The 27,028-nt window shown below is 37.4% G+C and overlaps 1 protein-coding gene across 5 annotated transcripts in view; it reads left to right on the plus strand.

The window, feature by feature from the left end:
• The window catches only part of MON2 (MON2 regulator of endosome-to-Golgi trafficking), a 70,900-nt gene extending 50,789 nt beyond the window's left edge, over window positions 1-20,111 (plus strand). For 2 of the 5 annotated variants that reach the window (XM_085044111.1, XM_085044139.1), the window contains 7 exons: window positions 1,894-2,084; window positions 8,867-8,927; window positions 10,355-10,478; window positions 11,228-11,435; window positions 12,227-12,309; window positions 14,127-14,269; window positions 18,666-20,111. In XM_085044111.1, the coding sequence (XP_084900237.1) occupies window positions 1,894-2,084; window positions 8,867-8,927; window positions 10,355-10,478; window positions 11,228-11,435; window positions 12,227-12,309; window positions 14,127-14,269; window positions 18,666-18,689 (834 nt within the window). In that variant the 3' untranslated portion in view covers window positions 18,690-20,111. Of the gene's footprint in view, window positions 1-1,893; window positions 2,085-8,866; window positions 8,928-10,354; window positions 10,479-11,227; window positions 11,436-12,226; window positions 12,310-14,126; window positions 14,799-18,665 lie in introns of those variants that run through there. The other 3 variants (XM_085044130.1, XM_085044147.1, XM_085044119.1) reach the window with 2 other exon arrangements.
• Window positions 20,112-27,028: the final 6,917 nt, after the last annotated feature.

Here is a 27,028-nt window from a genome sequence, read left to right on the forward strand (position 1 = left end):
TTTAATGCTCTGAATTTAATGAGCTTATATTGAAAATCATGGGTTTTATTTTCAGCTAGTGTCAACAAATGCTTTCTGGGGAGCTTAAAGCTGTAGTAAACTGATTGATATTTTATGGAGATGAGCAGCAGGGAATAATTTCTTTTGAAGCTGGAAGGCTATTGATTAGACTATATGTATTGTTCTTAGCTGGGTAATGTGAGCATCAGTATTTCAATTTTAAGATAAAAATTAACAAATGTGGTAGGCCACAAAATTGTCATCTTTGAAAGTATTATGCACCTCTGTGTGGTAAGTAGGCCCCCTAGTAAATATGGCATTGAAGGCCAAAGACCAGTTTCTGTAGATTGGCATATATACTTCCAGGGGGTGTGTGCTCTAGCTACTACTTCTGATTTGCTTTTAATGACTTTATGTGTCAATGCAGCTGTGAAAGGTTACAGGTGAGCAAATACACCTTTAAGGTGAAATTGTCAAATGCTTCACTTTTTTTGACCATTCCATTTCAGGGAAAAAATTTTAGTAAATAATAGAAGTAATAGTAAATGTCTGGAAAATAAAAATGTATCTCACCTTGGTTGTTTGCAATGACTTGGCCAACATTAGGATTTTCCTGTATAAATATTTGGGAACCCAAATGTATTTAAAACAGGTGATACTCTCTGAAATCTGTTATAAATTAAATATTTGTATTGCAAAATTAATGCAGTTGTTTTCCACTTTTGTTTTCTTGGGATTGGCAAAACTGATGGAAACACCACTTTTCCATAACATTTGCAGTTGATAATAATATGATCTGTTGCAATATATGAATATGCTTTTAAATTTATTTTTCATGTCTCTAAAGCCCATTTGATTTTGGAATTAGATTTGACATACATGGCCAATAGCAGCAGAAAAAAAATATTCTGTTTATCTCTTGGGCTAGATTCTAGCTGTCATAATTTTTTGCCATAAGGAGTTAATTATAATTGACTCCCTTGTGAGAGTCAGAGTTAGTCTTTCCTCCCTTTGTTTTCCTCAAATCAGAGACAGCACTAAACACATGGGGGGCATACATGTAGTACCTGAATTTAGTCACTGTGTATTTGAAATGTAAGGCAAATAATTTGTTTTCCATGATAACTTGCTCTCAGGTTCTAAATCAGTTTGACTAGCAATACTAAAAGGAATGCATATAAGTGTAAATATTTCATATGCCTAATGTTTTAAAATTTATTAATGACTTTGTTTTATAGATATTGAAGATAACTTTCTATCTAAAAGACTTAAAATTTGCTGTGTTTTCATCTGCTTTTGGAAACACATTTGAGTTGTATTGCAACCTTTATCTTAGAATTTCACTAACTGCTCTTAATTTTAAATTTCATGTAGTTTAACAGTCAATAATGACAAGATTTCTTGCAGTGTTTCTGTATATAGTTCAACTTCACTAGGAAAAGTTTAAATTCAATGAGGCTTTTTTCTTTACTGTGGAAGCACTTGGGATGGCTTTATAGGAATGAGACTGAATTCTCCAGAATACACTCATGATAACAAACTGCCTACAGTCTCTTAGATGTTAGAAAAACCCATTTGTCAGACTTAGTTGAAGTGGTGGATGGCAATGCAAAAAAAGAAAACTAGTACGTAATTTTATGGTGTAATTGATAATGGACCAATTCTGACATCTAACCTTGTACTTGGCTACAGACCTGTGCTTTAGCCAGCTGGTATAAGATAAATCATCTTTAGAATTACATTTGTAAAAGGCCATCTCATATACTAGCAGAAAAGGTAGGGATGTGTACTATCATCTATGATTGCATCCTCCAGGATCTTGTGCAGAAACTTGCTGTAATCTTAGATTTATCTGAGCAGCTATAAATTTTGTTTTGACTTTCATTTTTGCAGACACTCAGAATACCTCTTAGTCTGAAGTACTCCTGTCCTTCTGAAAGCACATGGAAGCTAGCTGTGTCCTCTCTTCTCAAAGTTCTCTCCATTGGACTACCTGTTGCAAGGCAGCATGCATCTTCTGGAAAATTTGACAGTATGTGGCCAGAGCTAGCGAATACGTTTGAAGACTTTTTATTCACAAAAAGGTAGGAACAATTTCCTTTTTAAAAATTATTTTAGAGGAAAATATTCTAAAGTAATTTATTCACTGTATGTGTCCGTAGAGCTATTCAATATTGGAAAAATTATTTTAATGAATGATGGAGAAAAGGTAACCGATCTCTCTACTTCAAAAAACTGTACTTTTGGAATGTAGTAGAAAAAGCTTCAATCGAAAGGGAAGTGTAAGAGCAAGAAAGAGCTCAGTTGAACTCTCAGTACAAGGCATAGTCTTTCTGAACAGGACTGGGGGTCCTGTATGGACTTCCAAGGAAGTTCACTATAGATTAGATAAAAAGTTACTGATATGTACTCAATTTGTTGCTTTCTTCACTTTGAACAAAATTGCAACAGTATTTTTTCTATTTAAGGTGAACAGCATAACAATATGTATTTCTCCCGAGTTCTGTCTTGAAATACTCCAATTACTGTGAAGTTTTGAAAATTATTTCATACACTGCTGTTCACTTAGAAGCCCCTAGTTATGTTGCATTTGTCTCTACCCAAGATAAATTGACAGCACCTTTATAATTAACCGCACTTCTTTTATGATACTTTATGAAAAGTGCAGCTAAACAGTCATATTTATAACTATAAAGACAGACAGATTCCTCTCAAGAATGGAACACATTCTCAATCTACAAAAGGCAGGTTGAGAAAGCCCAGAAGTGAAAAATAGTAATAATCAGGGACAGACAATTTAATCATGGAATCATAGAATGGTTCAAGTTGGAAGGGATCATAAAGATTATCTGGTTCCAAACCCCCTGCCATGGGCAGGACATCTTCCACTAGACCAGGTTGCTCAGTGCCCCATCCAGCCTGGCCCTGGATCTACTATTTTTTTTCAACCAAAAGAATGTATCGTGAGCAAAACACTGAATTTTCAGAATATAATAAAAGCTTGCTTCAGAGAAGAATTTTTTTTGTCCCTTGGCAATGGGTAAAAATCTATTTCAGTACAGCAGAGATTATATAGGTTAGATGCTAAGGAAACCTTTTACTCTAAGGAAGGTTAGGTGTTTAGATAATTGCTTAGGAGTAGTATGGAATTTCCATCTTCTGTATACATCTGTGGGTAAGCATCCTTTAGGAGTAGTTTAAATGTATCTGATAGTGTTTTAGAATAAAGAACAAGGTGGAATATGAAAAATTTAATTACCTGATTTTCAGTGCATATGCTGATTTCAGTAACAAATGAATCTTTCTTTTTAACAGAAAACAGTAAGGTTTTTCTCTGCCTTATGCTAATGTGCTGTGTGTTTAGTTTTGAAACACACAGAAGTCGGCAACCAAACACAGCTGTATTTACTAATGATGGAAAAATAGCAGCTTACCCAAAACAAACAAAAAATAAATACCAATGAAAATTAATTTTAGACACACATGTTAGTGAAAATGTTTGTAATAATGAATGGGTTTGGAATTTCATCAATAAGGTTACATGGCAATCAAGTGAAAAACCTTTCTATTGGTTTTGCATTTACTTAAAAGAAAATTTTATTAAATAGGAGGACCTTAAAATAGAAAAGGTCATCATCACTGCTTAAAGGACACTTCAATCATCCAAGTTTTTATTTTATGCTTCACTATTTTTTTAATGTAAAGTAATCTTTGCAGTATCTTGCTTTGTTTTGTTTTCAGCTGCAGTTGGTATTCCTGCTTCCAGTCTGAAACAGGCAGTCCATGTCAGTTAACACCCTATAATCTATGTCATTGTTGGGTTTACAGAATTAAAATGAAGGTTTTTCAGGTTATTGTAGAAAAATGTATGTTCACTTAAAAGTTGCTTTGGGAATACATAATACTATTGGCTGTAAATTATAGCAAAACATATTTTCAAAACAAATGAAAGATTTCCATTTTGCATGCTCTTAGCTGACCAAGACCAGTACTGCTACAGTGTTTTAGTATTAATTGTTCATAAATTCAGAGAAGTAAAATTATCACAGTGTAATTTAGGATAATCCACTATCATCTGCATGACTTTTTTGGCCAAATATGTTGTCTGTTTTTTTAATTGACAGTGAGTGATTTACACTTTACTTGAATATTATTCCAACCGTAGAAATTTCATCTTTATGTGTTCTGTGTTAGAAACTATTACTCTTTGTTAATTCTCATACCTTCTGCCAACTGTCATACATGGGCAAATATTCTCTATAGGTACAAGAAAAATAGTACTTGTGTGAACATTTATGACACCCTATGGTGTCTTTCTTCACTTAAGTCTGGCTTAGCCTCTTTAGCGATCAGAGTGTATACTATAATTTTACATACAAAGTATGTGGTAGAGAAATTTTTTTATCATAATTTAAAATGTCCGTAGAAAAGTTGTAGGAAACTTTTCTGTTCTTTCACTTAGAAGCTTTAAGATTCAAAATAATTTAAAACATGAGAAGAAGGCTGGTAGTTTATAGAACCACATGGCTATCGCAAGATAATTTGACCTGTTATTATAATTAATGATCACTATCATTATGCTTTCCAGGCTTGTGAGTAGATGAATTTTGCTTATGTAGTTGTTGTGTTGTGTGGTTACAGAATGTCTGGTTTGGGATTGGTTTTTTTTAACTCCCTAATGTTCATATTTTTCTAAATAGCAGTTTGCCTTCTCAGTCTGTTGTTCTCCTACTTACAGTTAGAGCCCTGTGCCTTGGTAGCTTTAGGTTAGCTTTTCTGTTCCCTCTATCAGTGTGAGCCTTGTGCTCTGAAGAAAAAATAAAGCTAAAAAGGGAGTACATCTTCCTCATGCCAGTAGTCAGGACAATTAGTAATAGCAGTCATTTCTCCTTTTCTTCATCCTCTTCATTCTCCGCCTCCTTCCCATATTGCTACTGAAGCGTGTCTCTCTCGCTGTGATGCAAGGAGGGCTCTAGAGATAGCTGTGGAAGTTCCTCACACTGAGGTAATTCTCTTCTGATTTCCTTTGCTTAAGTCTTTCTGCACTCTGTGCAAGATGCTGGGAAACTACCCTTGGCAAGTAGGGCAATCTGTCCCTTTTGTGTTGAAATTTTCTGAATTGTATCTTTTAGTGGTTTATAATTGCAGTTTACTCAGTGTCTTAAATTTGTAGTCGTTCCACTTTGTAAAGAAATTGAATTCAGAATTTTCAAATTTACTGTGTTTTCTTCAATTTTGTTTTGTAATTCTAATAGAAAACATATATTAGTCATAGTGCGGTCTTATTCCAGGATAATTTGATAGAATCTATTCACTGTTTTGAAAGTGACAGCTAAAATTTATTGCTGAGTTGAGGTGCACGTCAACCTTCAGATTGTAGGGCAAGGCAATGAGAATGTGCTTTCTAGCTATCCATGTTGATCCTCTACTTAAGGCCAGCCAGGTGGTATAGAACTGGGTTTTGGTATGTTTCTTGATTTATTTATATTAACAATGAGTTGAAGTTTTAAAAATTTTTGGTACATACTTTTGTCCATGGACAAAAGTATGCATTTTTGTCCATATCACCAAAATCAATTAACCAAGCCATAGCTGAGGAGGGTGCTCTTATATTTGTGGTTGGTAAACTTGAATTGGTTTTAGCAACCCTGCTGAATCTGACCAAGTGGCTTTACTGCAGCTGAGAGTCTGGTCATCTTTGGTGGCTTTCCAGCTTGCAAATGTGTCATGTAGGACAGGGAGGTTATTAAGTCAGGTGCAGGAGTGGACGAATCTGGCTGAGGCCAACATGGATTCAGAAAAGGTTCCGAAGCACAAAGAATTTGGGAAATGCAGCTCAGTTGACTCCCGAAGAGGCTGACAGTGAAACGGAGTAGCCACATTACTGCATTATCTGGATTTTTAGCATTCTCTAACACCTCTCACCCCTTGTGACAGGAATAGTTACATACATACAGTTAGACCTGAGTATGGTTAGAACTGAAAATTTACTTTCTTATGCTGGCATTCTGTAATTTTTCCTAAGCTCTTTGTTTCAAGGAAACTGGAATGTTATGTCACAAAACCCCTTTATTTTTCTTCCTTCAGTCTTGATATATTTTCACACTCTACACTTTCCACTATTAAATATTCTAGATGTTCTGTGCTATTGTCTTTCCAGGCTTTATGCAAATCTAGGTAAATGGCTTCCTTTGGTACGTCCTCTTTAAATCTTTATTCTCCAAGGCTGACCACTGCTGGGATGGTTCTAAATGTGAAACATCTGCATCTCTGTAAAACTCACAAAAGCCTTAATGCAGTCAGCCCTCCTAGCAACACCGCATAACAGATTTGATTAGTCTTTTTTTCCTTTAGCTTTGTTCATTAAAATATGCCAGTGCACATTTTCTTATTTTTGTATGCATGTTCTCCAAGTTTCTACCTGGCTGAAGACAAGTAGAAAGATAAAACTATTTCACTGATGTTCTAGATTTTTAATCAATATTTAAAAAATTTTCTAGTGTAACTTCTAACTCTTCTAGTCACCGTGGCCCTAGAAATCGTATATGCAGATGGCCTAATATTGCTTCTGGCAGTGAGACTGAGTTGGCATTTATTAGAGAAGAGGTTACTGTGGTTTGAACCCTTAAATTAAAGCTCAGTGAATAACTATTTAAAACAGTGAACCTCCTATGCATGGGCCCACCTCTATCTTTTGGATGGGAACTGAATTTCAAGCCAGCTATGGGGCTAAATGAGAGGGGATATTCACTGATGTTTAGAAAGTACAGAACACAGCAAAAATGGTCTCTGCAGCTTTGTACAACAAGAAATTTCAAATATAGCCAAGAGAGCCCAGATAAATGAAAAAGGAAAATGTTATTGTCATAGAGAAAATGTTACTGTCATAGAGAATTAACAACTTCCAAGACAGAAGTTTCAGCTATTTTTTTTTTCCTTTCTTTTTAATGCAAGCTACAGCTGAGGAAACTCAATCATCTTGATTTTTATTATAAATCAAAATGACATTTAAAATTAATACATTTAATATAACTTAATTTACACACAATTGTATTATAGTAAGAAGCTGGTCTGTTTATAATTTCATATTGTTCTTCTTTCTCAGAGGCTTTCACAGAAGCATGTCAAGCCATTATATACAATAAAATTCAACAAATGTGTATATATAGATATGCAATTTATTAGAGCAGAAGTCTGTGCTCACATGAGGGAATTAAATCTATACTTTCCCAAAATATGCTTCTGAACAGAGTGCTGTGCACAGCAGTACTCCAGGTGGTTGTTAGCTCTTTGCTCTTGGCTCGAAGCCCTCCCTGTGCAGTGGGCAGGGGCTTTCTACTGAGGAAAGTTGCTGCATCACATTCTTATCTTTCCTGGCTCTTGACCCTCCAGTACAGTTTGGATATGTTGTGCCAGAACAGCAAACCATTTGGCCCTTAGATAGATGTTCCTGTATAGACACCTTAAGAAAATCTATTTACTTGGGAATAATTTGCTACATGAATAAATATGTACCATAATGTGCAGCATATAAGATCAGCATATAGCATGTAGATCAGATATGGATGACTGGACAGAAAGGTCTTAACACCTGTTTAGATAAACCTTAGCTCAGAAAGTGAGTCATAAATTAGGAAGTGTCAGACTGAAATCTTCCCATGTATTTTAGCATGACCTGTATTTTGGTGCATCATAATAGCTTACATTACTGTTTAAAGATTTTGCATAGTTAAAACTCTGTGTGTTAGAAAAGGTATTGACTGAACAGCTACTTAATATTTTATTTATTTTAATTTGTGTTTTCAGCATATAATTCCAAACTTCCTGACTGCCTAATACACAACCCAGTAATAAATAAAACATTTCATGTTTTATTCGTGGTTTTTCTAGTCATACATGTAACACTTGTCCATTTCATAGATAAAGTGATCTAGACTTCATTGACATAAAGTCTTTTTGAGGAGCGGAGACATATTTATTTTTCAAGCAGAAACATTGATTCATACATAATACATTCATAACTGTCAAAACTGAAAATGAGCTGTAGGTGTGAAGACTGATCTTCAGGTGTGTTAGGCTAAGCACTCAGAAGATGGGGAGAAAAGGCTGTCTTGGAAAAATCTTACTTGTCTTGGTCAGCAATATATAGGAGCACTGGGAGACAAAAATCACACAAAATAAAACAAAACATCTGTCAGCTAAACTAACCAGATATGAATGAGATTTCAAAACCTTCAGGGTTCTTACTTTCATTAAAATTGGCAGTGAGATCAGCAAGAGAGGCCCAGATGAGTACCTTTAGAAGGACAAGGTTGGCACAGGTCCACATCCTATATTGGTCAGCTGCCTTTCCTGTGAGCATGTGCTTAGGTCTGAATTACCCACCACAGGGTGGTGAATTGCTTCTGGGCATTTCATCTGAAAATAAATTCAGACATATATAATGCACGAACTCTAGAAAGTTCTAAATTTCTTCCACATTACTGTTTATAAAACAGGTTTTGTTTTTTTAATAAAATCCAATAAAAATGAGAACAAATACATAATTTCAGTTATCAGGGGAAAAGGACATGGTAAAGTCCCATTAATGAAAAGTGTTTAACTAATGTAGAAGAAAATATAAAATTTAAAAAAAAAAAAAAAATTGCAGATGTACTGTTGAAAATCAAAAGTAATTTTTTGCATAGTGAGTGAAAAGACTAGCTTGCTCAATGCCCCCATCCAACCTGACCTTGTGATCATTAATCATTGCCAGATGATAGTACCAACTTGATGCATATAACTGTAAATGTAAATGCATTTTCCCATACTTATCTTCTTACACATGTTGTAAACTTAAAGTATAACGTAGTATGTTTATTTTTAGTACACCTCCTGATAATCTCTCAATTCAAGAATTTCAGAAGAATGAGAGTATTGATGTTGAGGTAAGGAGCCTATAACAAATATATTGTTGAACGTAATGAGTTAGTGACATTCACAAGTTGCATTTGGTTCTGAAATAATTTTCTGAAGAGTTACCCTTTCATTACTTTTTCTGTCATATTGGTTTCATTTTTGAAAACAAGACAGGAAATTCATAGGCCCAAAATTCAGCTGCTCCAGGGTGATGCAAAAAGTAGGAAGTGGGATGCCAAAAACTACTTCTCAACTTCAAAACCATGTAGAGTGGCTAAACCAGAATGCATTTCTGCCTCTAACTCATTATGTGATCCTTACTTATTAAGTTATTGCTGAGCTTTTACACAGGTAATTGTAGACCACAGAGAAAGCTTCCAATTAAACTGCTACAGTGTTTTGGTATTAATTGTTCATAAATTCAGAGAAGTAAAATTATCACAGATCTTCAGTGTAATTTAGGATAATCCACTGTTCAATCACTATGAAGTGAATGCTTTCTGCATTGAGGGGGCAGTCAGCAAAAATTCTTTTTTTCTTAGACATTGTTGTCCTTCATATGTGTTCTCAACACTGAGAAGCTTCAGCATAAATGAAGAAATTATGTGTTGTTTGTGCACACAGAGATTGCTGTAATTGTAAAGAGATAATGTTTGGTTGGATAAGGCCAAAGAAAATTAAGAGAAGATGATACTTGAAGTGAGGAGAGACTTGTCCTCTTTCACTCCAGGACAAAGAAATGTGGCAGAACAGAAATTTAGGGGTACAAAGTAAAAGGATTTGCAGAGAAAACATGGCAGTATCTGTGGTTTCATTCACCCATCATCTTTCCAGAGGGGTGGCTGGGACACAAAGATACCTGGATGAAAAGTGGGAGTGGTTCTGTCTGCAGTGAGCAGAACTTTCAAATCTAATGCATTCTTTTGTGGAGATCTAAACCCACTTTGTTCCTGCATGGGAGCATCAAGTCAAGGATAGAAAGCATTTCAGTTAATGTATATTGCCTTAATTATTAATTAATTGCTCATTTAGCTAATTAACACACTTCTTCTGCTTTGCAGATGTCACATTGTTAGGCATGTGGTATGTGTGGTAATGTCATAGTGAGGGTACTGAATTTGGATGGAGGGAGAGGGAGATTCCTGATGTTAGATCTTCTCGTTTCAAAACCATAAATTCAATTTGGAGAATATACTTCAAATGCCAGTTGAAATCTGATCAGAAACTCTGGCAAAAGTGAGGGGGGGTGGTGGGGAAGTGGGGAAAGTTTATTATTTAAAGTTTAATGTCCAGTGCAAGGCCACACTTTTGGACATATCTGCACATTTTAAATCCTAGCAACAGAAGATTTTGTGAAGTTCAGTTGGGCCTTTCTCTGTTTTTACATGTTTCTTCATACTATATTTACAATTTTAGTATTTAGAAAACCAATATAAATATATGTAATTTATTTTAGGTGGTGCAGCTTATCAGCACAGAGATACTGCCATATGCTAATTTTATTCCTAAGGAATTTGTTGGTCAAATAATGACTATGCTCAATAAAGGCTCAATACATTCTCAGTCATCCTCCTTTACAGGTATGGTACCTGAATGACAAAAAATACAGTGTTTAAATCTACTAGAAAATAATTAAAATGTTGAGAGTAGTTATTCTGATAAAGACTTGAAGTTTCCTGGCACATATTCAATAGAGACTGTTTGATATCCAACTTCTTTAATAAACTGTATTATGTGGAAGTTGCCAAGCTTTTCTTGCAATTTTAAAAAAATTACTTCCTTACTGATTGGACAGTATCATATATAATATTGTACTTGTGTTACTTTCTATATAGTTTATTTTCCTTTGTGCCAATTCTAACAATAATTTCAGACAACCCTGAGACAGACATAATACCCTGTTCTTAAAAACCTTAGTGTGACTGTATGGTGTACCTAACCAGGTATATTCTTTACCTTTAAGAAAAAATGTTTGTAGGGTTTTTTTGGGAAAGATTAAGAAAATGGACATAAGCCATTACATAGAAAAATACTTGAATGGGTACTTATGCTGGTTTTAGTTGATTTCATGTATTTTATAATTAAAGGAATGTCAGGTATGTGACATGTTACTGAGAATGTGACAGAATTCATCGTTTGTTTTTAAAACTATTGTAACTATTTTTGCACAGTCATTTTTTTTTAGAATGTATTCTTAATATTTGTTCTTATCACTGTTAATATTTTTTAATACTAGAGGAGTGATAGCCTTTTCTCAACGTATAATAAACTGACTGAAATGCAGCATCATCCACACTGCACAATTAAATGCATTGTTTTATTTTGACAGAAGCCGAAATAGATATTCGAATGAGAGAGGAGTTTTCTAAGGTGTGTTTTGAAACACTGCTCCAGTTTTCCTTCAGTAATAAAGTCACAACTCCTCAAGAAGGCTACATCTCTAGAATGGCACTGTCTGTGCTCTTGAAAAGGTCACAGGATGTACTGCATCGCTACATAGAAGATGAGAGATTGAGTGGCAAATGTCCTCTTCCACGGTAAGTACATTGTCTTTAGAAAGTAAAGGTATTACCAGGACTTTATGAGAAGGAGTTTGCATTCAAAATATCACTAAGTCATGAAAAAAATGAGGGGGGTAGGGGAGAATGAAGTTTAAAAGGCAGAGAAATGTTTTTGGGGAAGGTATTTCAAAGAAAATGATGGTACCCTTTTTGTTTTTAAATCTTTAAGTAATAATGGTCATATTCTGTGCTGTTACAACATTTTCAGTTACTGAAACAATGTTTCTGATATCTCTAGCATAATATTTCTGAAATCTGATTTTCTTTTATTCCAAGTAGAGCTATGTGTAGTTTCTAAATTGAGAGGTGGGTGAAATCTCCTCAAAAATAAGACAAAACATCCAAACAGCAGTATTGTGAATCATTACTCAAATAATTGTTCCTGAAATGGAAAAACTGACTGAAATTCTTTAAAATGGGAACTTACTTGAAATTCACTTCACTTCTGAAGGCTTTGATCATGAATGTGGAAGTTGATTATGTTATCCTTATCACGTACTTTGATATGAGTGTTTTCAGATTGAGATTGTATGGTGTTACCATTTCCAGTCAAAGTTAAAGCTGTCCTAGCTGAGGCAAAAGCAATGATGGTGGGAAAGTTAAAGACAAACAATAACTTAAACTTATTCTAAATATCCATTTTCTGGTAGGTTTCATTGCAGCTATTTCCATTGTGTGTTGTTTTCATGTTGTGTAAGTTTTTCTATAAAACTTACATTCTTGAAACAAAAATGAGTGGTTGACTGTTTGCATTTTTTCATTTGTAGGCAGCAAGTAACAGAAATCATATTTGTTTTAAAAGCTGTCAGTACTCTTATAGATTCACTGAAAAAGACTCAACCTGAAAATGGTAAGTTATTGTTAAATAACATGGTTCTAAACAAGGTAACATTATATCTGCCCCGAAGAAGTATTTACTATTTCCTTTAGTAATTTTTCCAGAAATTTGAAAGAAAAGTTAAATCTCTAAGATTCAGTATTCTGTAATTCTTTGTATATGTGGGTGGCAGGTAGACAGAAACCCCACCAAGTTTTTTCAGTGTGCCTAAAATTATAAGGACCTAAGATCCATTTAATAAAAGAGTAAACTTCAATTTATGATGTCCTTTATTAGATAGAGCTTGGTGTCTTCTGAAAACAAAGAAAAAAAACCTTCCATAAAATATTAATGTAATTCTTAAATATGTGAAGCCTGGCTAGATCCCTTTTTCCTTCTCCTGATACCTTTTAAGGTTGCTATGGATCATGTTCACACAGGTGCATTCTGCAGTTAAAGGGCTGTACAAGTTAAATGCACAGACAGGCTGGTAGATACTTACACTTGTGGTCTTGCTTTCCCTCTCTTCCTGCTCTGTTATTTCCTGTCCCCTGGATTAAATTTAGCTCATTGATGCAACATAGTAAATGGCTGACAGATGTATTTAGAAGGTTGAATTAAATGAAAGACTTCATTTATAATCACATACCTGTTCCTCCTGTAAGCTGCACCTCCAGTATGCTTGGAGAGTTCTTGGAAGGAAACTTAGTAATGAGTCTTGGTTAAATCCACTGGATGTTCTGGACTCTGAAATTCTGACAGAATTGTGTATACAACACTTGCCTCTACCTCCCTGCTTTTGATATTAGGAGGAACAGAAAAAACCCCTTTTCAATCCTCATACAAACCCACCAGCCTTTCCAGAAAAACACAGGCAGGTGGGTTATGATGGTGTGGTTTCCAAGGTTCATGGCAAAAGGATGCAGACAGAACTATGCTAGGATGCATAAAGCCTTTTGGCTAATCCTGAAGGTAACTGAAGTGCAACTTTGGTGGGTCTTACTCTTAGAGGGTTGGAGTAGCCAACTCAGCTGGACTGTTCCCCACATCCCTCTTCCTGCAATGAGAGACATATACTTCACCTGGTCCATATGCAGCAGTGCTTGCTAAACCTCCCACACACTTTCGTAGAGAACCACTGGACAAATTACACAGTCATTTCACTCCCACTTCTATCTTTTAATAATTTTATTTATTTAAGATAATTGTTAATGTTGTCTGAAGCTGGGGGTTTGTTCTCTTTTGAAAGCAGAGCTAAAACAGAAATAAGCAAAGAAGCCACATTATAATAAGATTCATATTACAATGTTTAATTTTACTTGTTGGACTAAAAAAACTTTACCATGGATATTTTTTGTCTTGGTCCAGTGTTTCTACCTCTGCTTTCTATAGCTCTTGTAATCTGAAATGGTCTGAAATCAATAGAAAATCTCATTGGTGACAATTTTCCAAAAGTGAAATGTGCATCTAGTTCATTTTTCTGTCAATAGCTGAGAAAAGCAGGCAGAAGATGCACGTGTGTTACAGATTGAATATAAGTATTATTTTCATTTTGTCAGTTCTTCATCTCAATATCACAGTGAATGACTCGTGTAGGTGTGTAGCACCTTTTTATGGATATTATCACATCTGGCCTCCAGTTGCAGCTGAAAAAAAACCTGGTTCTCCTGCAAAAATCCTGCCCCATATCTGAGTGCCCTGTGCGGATGCCATAGTGTCTGCATAGCAACTAAGTACCTATGTTTAGGCACACTGTGAATGTGCCCTTATTTATACAGATATTGAAAAAAATCTGTTATCAGTATTTGGACAGTAGTAACTGATTCAGTCTGTTCTTTTCTTCCCTGCAGTTGATTCTAGCACATGGGCACAAGTTATTGCCTTGTACCCAACTTTAGTAGAATGTATCACCTGCTCATCTTCAGAAGTGTGCTCTGCTTTGAAGGAGGCACTTGTTCCCTTTAAGGACTTCATGCATCCACCAGCATCCAAGGTACAAAATGGAGAGTCTTGATGCATAAAACTTCTTTTTTATTCTTGAAGGGAATATCCAAAAATGTTTGCTCCTGGGTGAAGTTTCTGTGAGGAAATCTCTTGTGACTAGTACTTTGGCAACCAGTGCTGACTGCCTTTTAACTGTACTAACAAGAGCTCAGTAAGTCGTGAATACAGGCTTTATCTCAAAGGTTCCAGAGTGAGTAGCAGTGCAAACCTTTAATAAATTTAACTGACTAGTTGGAATCATTTATAATCTAATGTACTTGCTACAGTATCTTGAAGTGGTGATTGAAAAGTGGGCTTATGTACAGCTTGTTGTGTATGTGTTAATGATGTAATTAAAAAAATTTCAATTCAGTCAGATTTATTAGGCTGGTGTTTTGCACCCTTTTTTGAAGTACGAATTGTACTAAAATTTTATGCAAGATGGTACTGTAACATTCCATATATCTGTAACCAGCCTTTGTAAACAAAGGGAACTGATATACTTGTGTGTATAATAAATGGTACAGTTATGTATAAAATAGTTGCATTTATTATTTAAATTCTTTTAAAAATATTGATAATGTCAAATGCTTGAAAATGTATTTATTATGAATAAGTTGTATGCTTGCATTTTTACTTACAGTTTGCCTTCTAAATTGCCAGATATGCTCATTCATATCTGATCATGTTAGTTTTTGCTTAATTGAATGTATCTTCTTTGTGGCCATTGGACATCTGCAAAGGGTCAAATAACAAAAGATTGAAGCAAGCAGTCACAGTCTGCCGATCTCAAACTTCAGAGTAGTTGACCTGAAATAAGTTTGAATACGCAGAAATCCACTGTAGCACTTCAACACTACCATACCTCACTTCATAATAAATTTGTTTCCAGATGTTTGTTCTACTTAACTCTATCCATTTTTGCAGTTGCAGCCTTGCTTTAAAAAGAAAACAAACGTACTTGAGGATTGTTAGCCTTTTTGACCTTCTTGGCAAATATCAGTGTCTTTGAATCATGACCCAAGAAAGGCAATTTCAAATATCTAAAATACTTGGCTGTAATATTTTGTTCAATAATTTTAAGTGTTTTGTTTTGTAATGTCTTTTCAACCCAAACAAATTGTTCTAATCTTTTAATTATAAACTGTGTCTGATAAAAACATGAGAAGTGTATTTTTGAAGATAGTTGCTCCTTTAGAAATTCAGTAAAATTTGTCATTAAGTAAATGTGAATTTGTTTCACTTTCACATAATACACAACTGAAGCAAAACACTTTTAATAGTATTGTTTTTAAAGTTTGTGATCTGGCATTTAAACTCTTTATTTTATGAATTTTGATTTCAATAATGTTTCACCTGTATTCACATATTTTTAATCTGTGATGTGAAAGCACAAAGGCCAAATGTTAAAAAAAAAAAAGACAGGTGCCTTTCTTTGGATTTCAGAACTTCAGAACTTACCTTTAGGGTTTTGTTTCTTCAAGTCTTTTGTAGATATTAAAAGATTGTCATGCATAAGAAATGGTATTACATCTGTTTGCTTTGCACTTTCCTTGCTAAAGAGCCACTGATTGGTACAAGTGAATGAATAGGTGTAAAAGTTGTAGAAGCTTCAAGCTGAAGGTGTGATGAATTGGTCAGGGTTACCCTGCATGAATTATGTTCTCCAGGCAGTTCTTTGGACTGCTTGCTCCCACAAGTTTCTGGTTTATGGTCATTTTTAAAGGCATTCTGTTTCAAAGTACAGTAAAGAGGCTTCAAGACCTTGCACATTTCTGAATGGAACTTAATTGTCAAACCTGAATAGTTTTATGAGAATACACAGTTTACATTAACAAAACAAATGCTTCTTGTTAGTAGAATTTATGTCAAAATACCTTCTTTGGAGGAGCAGTTCCAGTATACTGCAGAACTGGGTCTTACATATGGATAACAACATTATCCATACCCTGAAAGCCAAAACCTGACAACTGCTCTCCTAATTAGTGGAAGAAAAGTCAAGGTCTGTGAGGTCATTTAAGAAACAAACTGTAAGACGGGAAAGAAGGGAATTAATTTGTTTTAGAATATATAGGTGTGCAGACCAAGGTATTGGTGAATTCATTTCTAATTAGTTTCTAACGGATTTTTGAGTGATAATACAGATCATTTGTCCATTGAGGCAAATCTTCATCTGCAATTTTAAAAGGGGGTACATGAGTCTTTCCTGACTCTAGAGCTTAAACTACTTTACACCTATGAATATTAATCTTCAAAAGGTTTTGAAATAAACTACCAATGAGCTTACTATTCTTTCCTCTTAATTACAAAATTAATAATGTCTGTGCTATTTGAGGCATGTTTTGGACATGCAATCTGAGGTTGACCATATTAAAACTGCTTTTTTGTATTTTGTATAAAGAGTTTGAAAACTAAAAACAAAGCTTCTTAGCTTAAAAAAATGTTTTCATTGACTAATTTTGTCTGTGAACAAGAATTATTCCCTTTACTGTGCCTTCTTGTCCAACACTCAAATATTTCTTCCAACTTGAAGTATCAGTTTCTTTTTTCTATTTGTACTTTTTGTGAAGCATTCTTAGGGCTTCTTTGATGCAAGCAGCATTTTTTAATATTTAAGTCTCACATTTTTACATGTTTCTAGCAAGGTAAATCTTGTTCCAGAAGAAATTTAATTCTGTAACATCACCTGTTGAGTAGACCCATGTCCAAGTTCTTTTCAAGTCTGTAGGGTTGCTTTGTCATGAGAATTAAAACCTGTGGACATTTTGAGGATGGGGTCTGCAGTATGTCACTGAAGTCAGCTAGAAAAGTGGTACAGCTGACTGTATAGAAATGTGTCAGCTGGAAGCTGGAAGTTAAGCATTAATTGCTTATTAAATGCAACCACAATCTTCACCTTTTTCCTTCTTGTCCACAACTTTAAAAAAGGCGCGGGTGGGACTCTGAAGAGATTTAGAAATGTTCATATCAAGACCTTGGATTACTTGGGAAAACTTGTATGTCTCAGCGCCATAGCTATTGCCTTAATGTACATGAGGATTTAAGATTGCATAGTAACTGATTATGAAAAAAGAACAGATATTTCAAGCTGGAAACTTCTTATAGAAAGTCTTATTCCTAGAACTAACCTACAGTAGTTACTTGCTTATCATCAGATAAGGTTATCTGAACTGGGCATCTGTTTTGTTCCCTTGTACATGAGCCTGCTTCCCCAGCTGCTTTATTGGTGAACTGTGGAAAGTTACTGGACATTAAACCACATGAAACACACAGTCACTGGTAGTTACTTACAGGAGTAAGAGTACATCTGTGAAACTTCAGTAGTTTATCATTGTATTCTGCAGATGGAGTTCTTTTTTTACCCAAGTTGAGTTGTTCCTTCTTGCCAAAGCGCAAATCTTCTCATAGCTGGCCTTGAACTCTTCATGCAAGATATTTTTAGTGGGGTTAATGCCTTCCTTTTCCTCAGCACATGGCAAACACAAAGTACTAGTCATCAGTGTATTCTACAGAAATTAATTTAGAAACTCAGGAGATATGAGTGTTCTTGGGAAGAGAGGGGAGGAAAGCATGTTTTCTACTTATCTGTTTCTGTACAGCTCAGTTCTGTGTCTTTTCATTAGTTGTTTGCCTCATATTTACAGCTAGCTACTCATTTTCTGTATGGGCAGGCAATCTCCAGTTTGAGTCCTCCTGAATAAGGCGAGGCTCTACATGTGTGAGAAGGATTTGCTGTGCGCAGCTGCCTGGTGAGCACATTCTGGCTCTGCTACTGCTACAGGCCCAGTAAGATTGTTTAGAGCGGGGTGTGTCAGAAAGTTCCAAATAAGGCAACTCTAGTGTGTAGCTTTTGTTTGAATTGGAATCCAAAATAGGGCACAGACATTGTCTGTAAGTGTAAACCATTTAGCCATCAACAAAATATTGATATGGTATTTTTATTCCCCAAGAAAAGCTTATTTTCTCCTTGGATTTTCCACCCCCACCTTCTGAAAGTACTTTCTGTGTGCTCTTCTTTGTGTGTCCTCGTCTCTGGTGTGTGCTCTTCTCTGTGTGCTTCAGCTGTAACTTTTTGAAGCAGGGATTCTTTGTCTAGACAGCATTTTGTAAATCAGGGCATGTACAAGTCCAATAAAAATAATTGTAAAGTCAGTGTAGAACATAGTTTTCATTTGGAGAGTAGATGCTCTTTAGAGTTCATAGCTGGGTTGAAGTGTTCAGATTTATGTCATATTCAAAGTGTCTGACTGCTGTCTCATTTAGCACAGACAACATTACACCCACTAAGAACCAATTGCTGGGATCAAGAATGACTACAGCAGCATCAAGTGAGCAAAGTATTGGTTGGGTGGTTTAAGACAACTTGTGTAAGAAAGAAAGTGAAATTAAATATTCATAATTCTTAGGGAGGATGGAGAACCTCAAAATAAAAATGACAGGACTTGAAGAAGGCAGACCACAGAAAACTGATTTGTAAGATCTCAAAGAAGACAAGTCTGAAGTAAGAGAGGAACTGATGAGATAACACAGTTTCTTGGAGATGTGAAGGCCACGACTGAAAGTATGTCCCAGACAAGCTGTAATAAGGGACCAACTCAGTTAAACAAGGAATTTCATCTACTTCACACACAGTGAGGGAAGGCCTATGAAAGATGGAAATTCAGATACCACCAAAGATGTGTGTTAACAGAGTGTTCTCAGCTGACAGAATAAATGCATGAGTGGTAAAAGGTTTGCACTAACAAAAATGCTGACTATTTGAAAGAGTATGGCCGTTTACACAGGTGATTGGTGTTTGGCTCAGAGCTGCAATTTGTGTGTTGATTTTTTTAGTTTGTTATGGTGATGGCTAATCCAAAAAGTCAGAAATCTACTGCCAGGGTATTGCTTGTGCAATTGATATGAGTGATAAAGATTGAAGAAGCTTGCCTAGAACAAGGGAGACAGGATAGAAAATGGTGATGTGTTGTCGAACTGACTGAGCCTGAAGAATTTCTTCCTGGTATTTAAAGAACTAATCTGGATAACTTCAGCATTTTTAAGATCATCTTTGTGACGTCCTTGTGTCCTATCATTTAGGGAGTAGCATGCTAAAAACATCCTTCTCTTTCTAAGCTCCTTGTTTAAGAATTTATGTCTTGATTATGAAACAACTTTGATAAAAAGGGTAAGATATACCTGTGTGTTTACTGTATGAATGACAGGATTTCACTAGCAGTACATGAGACTATTCATTGCTTGAATTTACTTTATTATCTATGTTTAGAGGAGTTCTCAGATAAACTTATTTTTAAAATCAGTATGATAAGCTTTTCTTTCTCCATGTTAATGCATTTATTCCCACTGGTGGACACTGGTGGTCCAGATGTCTGCCTTAAGAACTTCGTAAGTACTCTCATTTATCAGCAGCATAGTCCTCTTTTCGCCTAAATTGTGTTCCTTACGGAAGGAATGAGTCAAGTACAGCTACTGTATTTTTCTTCAATCAAAAATATTTTGATGTTGAAACATACATCAGCCCCTTGGTCTGTTTTATTTTCAGAAAAGATTACCAATAATTAAATAAGAAAGAAAAGCCCTTGGAAGTCAGGTATCTGGCACTTTCGCAGTTTTGTTACTGAAGACCCTGATCTTCAAACTGGAGTCATATCTGCTGTTCTCTGTGCACAGAATATCTGCCTTAGACTTGACACAAGTCTCCAGTGGTGTCTCCAAAGCTGAAGCTGCTTCAAGACCGCAGAGGCTCATGGGGGTGTGACAGTTGGAAACTTGAAGCCTGATACCACTTGGTCTTATGTTTTTATTGTTAATTATTTCTTACTTAGAATGATTAAAGTTGCCAAGGAATTGTTTATGTTTCTGGCTTCCTTGCCAGAAGACTCATACTGCTGCCCCCCATCACATCACAGACAAATGCCTGGTCATGAGGGGAGGGGCTGAGAGGCTCCTTAGAAAAATGGCAGCCAAAACTGGATTGCCAGTGATTCAGGGAGAGCACAGAGAGCAGTCTGGTTTTGATCAGCCTCTGTCATGAGAAAACATGGAAGGGGACAGGAAAATTAAGTGCATAGTACTGCTGGGATGTATATGTACAAAGAACTGGTTTCTGGAGTACATCACGACTATTACATGCAGATCTGCTTACTGAACATCTGTTCATGCCTCTGGGCTTGGCCAAGCATTATATGGTCCTACCTTACCACTAAAATGAGCCCCAGAGTCTACACAAAGTACTACCTTAGAACAAATGAGGAAACATAAACATTTATCTTAGAGTTATTTAAATGAAATATTTTCTCTCAAAATACAAAATAATACCTTTTACAGCTGTATGCACTATACTGTCTTAAAAATTTAAGCAGTTTTGTTGCCAGTCTCAAGGAGAATGCACTGAACTGATGAATGGAGCAGCACAAGGCCCCTGTCTTCTTATAGAGTGAGAGTGGGAAGCAAGTTTTTGAAGTGCTAAACTGAAGTCTGATAGTAGTAGCTGGTTTTTGCAGTTTAATATCACTTTAACCAAGTCAATTCAAACAACTAGGTCAAACATGGAAATGGGTTAGGAACTGAAAAAGTTCTGCCTTTTTTTTTCCGATTTCCATACACAGGATAGACCTGTGATGGTAAAATCTACACTATCTAACACCTCAAGGCAGGGGCAACCAGCCACAATCAGTTCTGTACTCTCTTAACAAAATGTTTTTCATGGATATCATCCATGTAGTATCATCCAATACTTTTAAAAGTGATTGATCTAAGAATTATTTTGAATTACTTTGAATGCCATTTTTCATATTATTGTACTTTGAATCCAAACAGATTTCTTGTCAAACTAATGGAGTGTTAAATAATAAAAAAATGTACTCAGATATTTTCAGATAAATTGTAACCATTTAACATCTAACAAGCGATACAGTCTTAGCTATGTATTCCTTAGTTTTAAAAGGTTACCAAACCTAGTGGGACTATATTTAATTGAAAACAAACATTTAAATAATTGCTAATGAAATAATTATAATAATCTTTCAGAAGAAATGAATACAGATGCAAAATCAGGCTTAAAATGAACTTTTTTGTTTATTTAAGTCATTACTAAATAGAAGTCACTTTTGACAGAAATAATTTCTCCTGTAATCAAACTTAGGAGGGACAGCATGGAGCATCTGCTTTGAGATGCACAAGTTGGATTTCTCTTCTGAGATTTAGGTAACTAAAATTTTGAAGTCTACCACAAGATTAACTAGCGTGGCTTTCGTTTGCAGTCAGGGAAGACAAAAGAGGCAGGCCTGGCAGGAGAGCCATTCCTTACTAAAAGTTCATGTAAGTTGCTCTGTGGAAGTGACAGTTTTTGCTACCAGAGCATAGGACAACTTCCTTAGGCTTAGGCATCTGGTGTTTCATGTGTTTTTTTAGTTTACTTTGGACATCTTAAAATGGAGAAGATGAGAGAGGCACAGTAAATACAGTTGACTTTGCTATTGCAATGTGTTGATGGTGCTGTGGTTTTTTTGGCGCTCCCCTAAGAGCATCTTCTTTGTGGCTTTTGTCTGTTTGTTTGCTTTTTGGGTTTTAACATGTACTTTGCAAAGGCCTGCTCTAAGGCTTGCCTGGTTTTTTCCTGGGTGGGAGATCATGTTCAAATATTTATCTGTTATGCCCTTGTGTGTGCAAGGGACAACATGCTGTGACTTCCTTGGGGTCATGGCATTAGTCTAAATAATTACACAAAGAGGTAAGAGATCTACAGTTACTGTTAACGTACAAAGCTGAGCTCTTTGTGAGCCTTACGTTCTTCCTGCTAGTGATCTGTCTTGGTTTTCTGTTGGTTTCCTTATTTGGATGAGTACCTGACGTTATTGTCTTCATAAACTCAGTAGACTGAACTAAACATTTCCAGTACTGCTACACTTCTATACACTCGTCCAAGAATTTTTCTGATTGTCTTACATATTACATTTAACTGCTGCTTTTTTCACAAGTGTTTCAGTGAGCAAGGTTACAGTTACTTCTGATACCTACAACTTGGCTGCCTGAACGCTCATTTCTGGCATTTGAATTTCTCATCTCTTAGGAAAATGAGAAAATACTTGCTAGTAAGCATGAGTTCTTTGAAAGTCCCTGCACATTTACACTCTTGGTAAACAAAACTTGACCTACTGAAAGTAACTAAGGGCTTCCATCCTCAAAATCTTTCAGAGCTTTGCATTCCAGCATGGATCAGCAAGGTGGGTGGCTCCAGCAAACACTGGGGACTGAAAGCATGCAGATTGGTGCCTGTATCCATATGCAGCCTTGCATATTTCCTAACCTTTTAGACAATTTTTCATTTCTTTCCAGGATCTGCTGTAATAGATCTTGAACTTTTACTTTTTAGATAAGTGCAAATCAAAAAAGATGTGTAGGTCTTCAGATTTGCCATATAATAAACTGTATGTATGCTAAGTATCTGCCAGTAGTTTGTAGTGATATCTGACTACAATTTTAAAAACAATTTCTGCTTAAACATGATAAATGACAAATATTTCAATTATTTAACTTACCAAACTCCAAGAAGAAAGAGTATTCTACAGTTGTTTATCTCTCCTTCTTACACTAAATTATCCGAATGATGTGGTTTGAATTTACATTTTACTTTCACCCAGAGCTGCTGATTTTCTTCAAATAGAAATTGCTAACTCCTTGTCTAAGAAACTTTCTAAATGTTCTCATGATGTTAAGATGGATTTCAGTCTGTTTTATATTCACTAGTGAATATAAAAGAGACCTTAATTCAGGAAAACAAGTCATTGAGATGTGAAATACTGATAGTCTTGTGTAAAAGTTGCTTTACATTATAGTTGAGGTGGCCTTAGAACAGACGGGAGCCCATTTAAAAAAAAAGATAAAAATTAACCCAGAATTAAATAAAAACTTCATTAGTCTAAGTTTGGAAGATTTTTTTTCCACTGCTAATATATTTTGTAATATACTTAAATAAATCCGATTATTTAATAGGAAAAAAGTATGAAAAAATCTAGCTTTTGCTTTTTCCTTTTAATAAACATGTAAACATCCCAATTTTAAACTGTGTTTTCTTTTCAGAACTGGGTTTTTATGTGTACACTTAACTGAGTAGGAATAGGGTGTACATTTCCTTGGTGCATCCATATTTGTAATACTTTGCCTCTCCTTAGCTGACCTCAAAAACTACAACAATTAAGTCTTACTGTCCCTGTGAGAAATATGGATTTACACAGGAAAACAGGAATTGAGAAAAAGTGCTCTGGAGGAGATCTAACATTCCCTTCCAGAACCAGGAGGACTCTGAGTTAGTGGATGCTTCCATTTTCTCAGCTCTAGAATGTTCTTTAATGTGCCAGGTGCTATTAAAAACATACGAACTTTAGGATCACCTCATCATACACAATCTCTTGGCATGTCTTCTCCAATAGAATGTCACTAGTTTAAATGTCTTTTAAACAAATTGTGCCTGATGCTTCATGTGGGTAGCAACATCAAAAAGGGGGAACAACTTAATTGTGAAGTGTTTTATTTTTGTCTCTAATGTGGCAATGTTCTGGCTCCTTTCCAGCATGATTTTCTCAAATACAAATTTGTTGCAAGTTGTCATAAAAGGCATTGCATTTCTTTCTTAACCCATGCTGTGGATACTTTTGTATTAAAAACTTCGACTATTGTTTATTTCCATATTCAGCATCGCTGATTTTAGTACTGTCTTTGCAAAGATAGTAACACATTCTAACTTTTTTTTTAAAACTCTTCCAGTCTAATCCCTCTGCTGTGCCGGTAGGTGTTTTTTTTAATAGATTTGTTCGTAGATGTATTGGTAGTGAAGAACAAAACAATAAGAACGTTAGTATTTGTAACTTTCGTGAATCTCTAATGAGGTTCACAGTCTATTTCTTTGAGTCAGTTTCTGTGTGAAATAATCGTCATGGAGTCTGTTTACTTTTAGAAAGAAAAGACCTTCCAGACTGAAAGCCCAGACGCACGGAAGGTACAGCATCTACCCTGAAAGCCCGAGCGCGTTGTGCCTCTCGGGCTGAGGCGGTAAAAACGCACGCCCCAAGCCGGCCCGTGCGGTGCCAGCCCGCCGGCACGTCTGCCCGCCGGCCGGGGCCAGTGCCGCGCCGCTCCCGAGCCGGCCCGAGTGCGCTTCCTGCCGCGGGCCCCGCTCCGGCCGCGGCGTTCTGCGCTGCCGCGGGGCGTGGCGGATCGGGAGCGGGCGGGAGATGCCGCCCGGCCCGGCCCTGTCCGGCCCTGCCCAGCCCAGCCCGGCCCGGCCCGGCCCGGCGCCCCCGGGCGAGCGCAGCGCCCCCGTCTGTGAGGAGCGGCCGCGCGCCGCCCGCGCCATCTTGGGCATTCGCCGGGGGCAGCGCTCCCCCTCCCTCCGCAAGATGGCGGCGGCCGGGTGAGTGACATGCCCGGTCACGTGGCGCGGATCGCCCCGCGCCCCCCCGCGCCGCGCGGTCTCTATGGCTCAGCCGGACACACGGGCGGCGGCGAGGGACGGGCGGACGGACGGAGCGCGGCGGGAGCGGGGCCGCGGCGCCCGCACGGCGCCTTCTTTGTCTGCGGCCTCGGCAAGGCGAGCGCTTTCCCCTTCCCGGCCCTCCTGCGCCCTCGCCAGAGGGCTCGGCTTCCTCCTTCCCGCCGGCAGAGGCGGCTGGGGCTCCCCGCTGGGGCGGCCGGGGCGGGGGTGCTTTCTCGGCCCCTTCGCCCGGCCGGCGACACGGCGCGTCCTCGGGCGAGCGGGGCTGGGTCCGGATCCCCCGGCCCATCGCCGCTCTCCGGGGAGCGGGCGGGCCGGGCCGGCGGGGGTGGCGGGAGGTCAGGGCGGGCTGGCGGCCGCCTCTCCGCCCCTCACCCCGCTCCTCGGCGGGCTGCCCGGGCCGGCGGGCGGCCGCGCTGCCGGGAGGGGCGGCGGGCAGGTCCCGAGCGCCGCCGTTTCCACGGGGGAGGGGGGCAAGAGGAGGGCGGCTGGAGGGTCGTCTGGTGTGTGTGTGTGTGTGGTGGGGGGGGTGTCTTTCTGCTGTGTTTCTCTCCCACCCCCCCGGTTTCTCTCCTTTCTTCCCTCCCTGTTTCCCCTCCCCGCCCCATCTGTTACAGGCTTGCGGAACTGTGGCTGTTTGAAATTAAACGTGATCTTTACTGTACCAGCTGGGGTCTGTAATGTATCTGATAAATGAAGCTCTTCCCGTCGGTTTCAGGTCATGCAAGGAAAAGGGCAAAGCTGGGGAGGGAACTGGGCGGGGTTTCCCTTTGCTTTTCACAGTCAGGCGAGAGGAGTCTGGTTGATGTCTGCAGCAGATAAAGGAGACGAGGATCATCAAAAGACCCCCGAGCCCTTTTATCTTTCTTCTGTTTTTCCCTTTAATTTCATTTGTCGCTGCTGTGTTGTCTGCCTGCTTGTTTCCCCCTTCAGAAGGGGTCGGGAGCACCAGGGCCCTGGCTGAGGTAGTAGTTTGTGCTGTTGGTCGGGTTGTGACATTGCCCGCTGTGGAGATAACTGCGCAAGCTACTGCCTTGCTAGTGCTGGTGATGATCAGCTGCAGATGAAGACAATGACAGTGGGAATCCCCTTTGTTTTCCCGGGATTGCATGCTGCTGAGGTGGCAACAATTCCTTCCTAGTTCTGCAGGAGGAATCTAGCCTTGGCCACCGAGACGAGTAGTGGGGTTCGACCCCATCAGTAGGATGCTCCTTCGTTCGCAGAGCTGGATGAAAAATCATTAGTTTCAAGCTGTTTGGAGGGTACCTGAATTTGGGCTGAAGAGCAAGTGCCTTCATTTCTTCTCATGCTTAGACCTTATTATTCACCTGGCGTCCTTGAAAGAGGTGGATTTTCTATTTTGTGAAGATGGGGATCAGTGGCAGACTTGTATTTTCTGTGTTCTGAATATACAAAACTTATGTATGTGTGATATTAAGTGCTTTTGTCTGAATGGTAAAAAATCTTGAGTGTTTCTCTAGTAAAAGCAAAAATATGTAATTACCACTTTATATTGATAAGAGAGTATTTTTACAGTATAATTGACTAATTGTACTGCTTGGTGCTCACAATTTTTAGGTGAACTTCTGAGATACCTTTCCTGTATATTTTAACTTACTGTGAAAACCAAAGCCATAAATTTACTATTGTGAGTTAATTAAAAATTGCTGGTATATTTATAGTGATGGCTAAGGGTATCTTTTTGATACAAATTTTAGTGTGTTAATTGCTTATTACAATGACTTAAACTTGGAATATATTAAAACCTTTACAATAAATGTGCATAACTGTCTCATGTTTTTAAAAACAAGAGTTAATTTTTCAGTCAAAAATTTTTTAAGATCTAAGTATGAGACTGTTAAGTTTATAGTGAAAATTAAAGCTGTAGCTAAACACTTGAAATTAAGTTGGTGCTTTACTAGTGCTTCTAATGCATAGTTCTAATGTATTTATCATATTGGGAAGGAACTTACAGATATTTAACTCTGCCTCTCTTTTTGAATTGTTGGAAATCATTATGTGTTTAGAAGACATGCAGAGGTTGCTCTTGCACCTCTGCTGAGTGCCTTGCTGAACATAGAGAACAAGTTTAATGTGGTGATACTTCATTTTTACCCTTTGCACTGCATTATTCTGGTAATTCAACCGTTGTCATGAACTAAACTTCTCGAAAGGTAGGTATTTTCACGCTCATTAATAAACTAACACATTAAGTATTGTTACTAGTAGGTTTTCTGTGAAGTAAATAGCAGTCATAGCTGTTGACTGTTTCCAAAT

This window comes from Lichenostomus cassidix, chromosome 1Aa (genome assembly GCF_008360975.1).
Source record: "Lichenostomus cassidix isolate B80296 chromosome 1Aa, HeHo_3.0, whole genome shotgun sequence".
Taxonomy (NCBI): Eukaryota; Metazoa; Chordata; class Aves; order Passeriformes; family Meliphagidae; genus Lichenostomus; species Lichenostomus cassidix.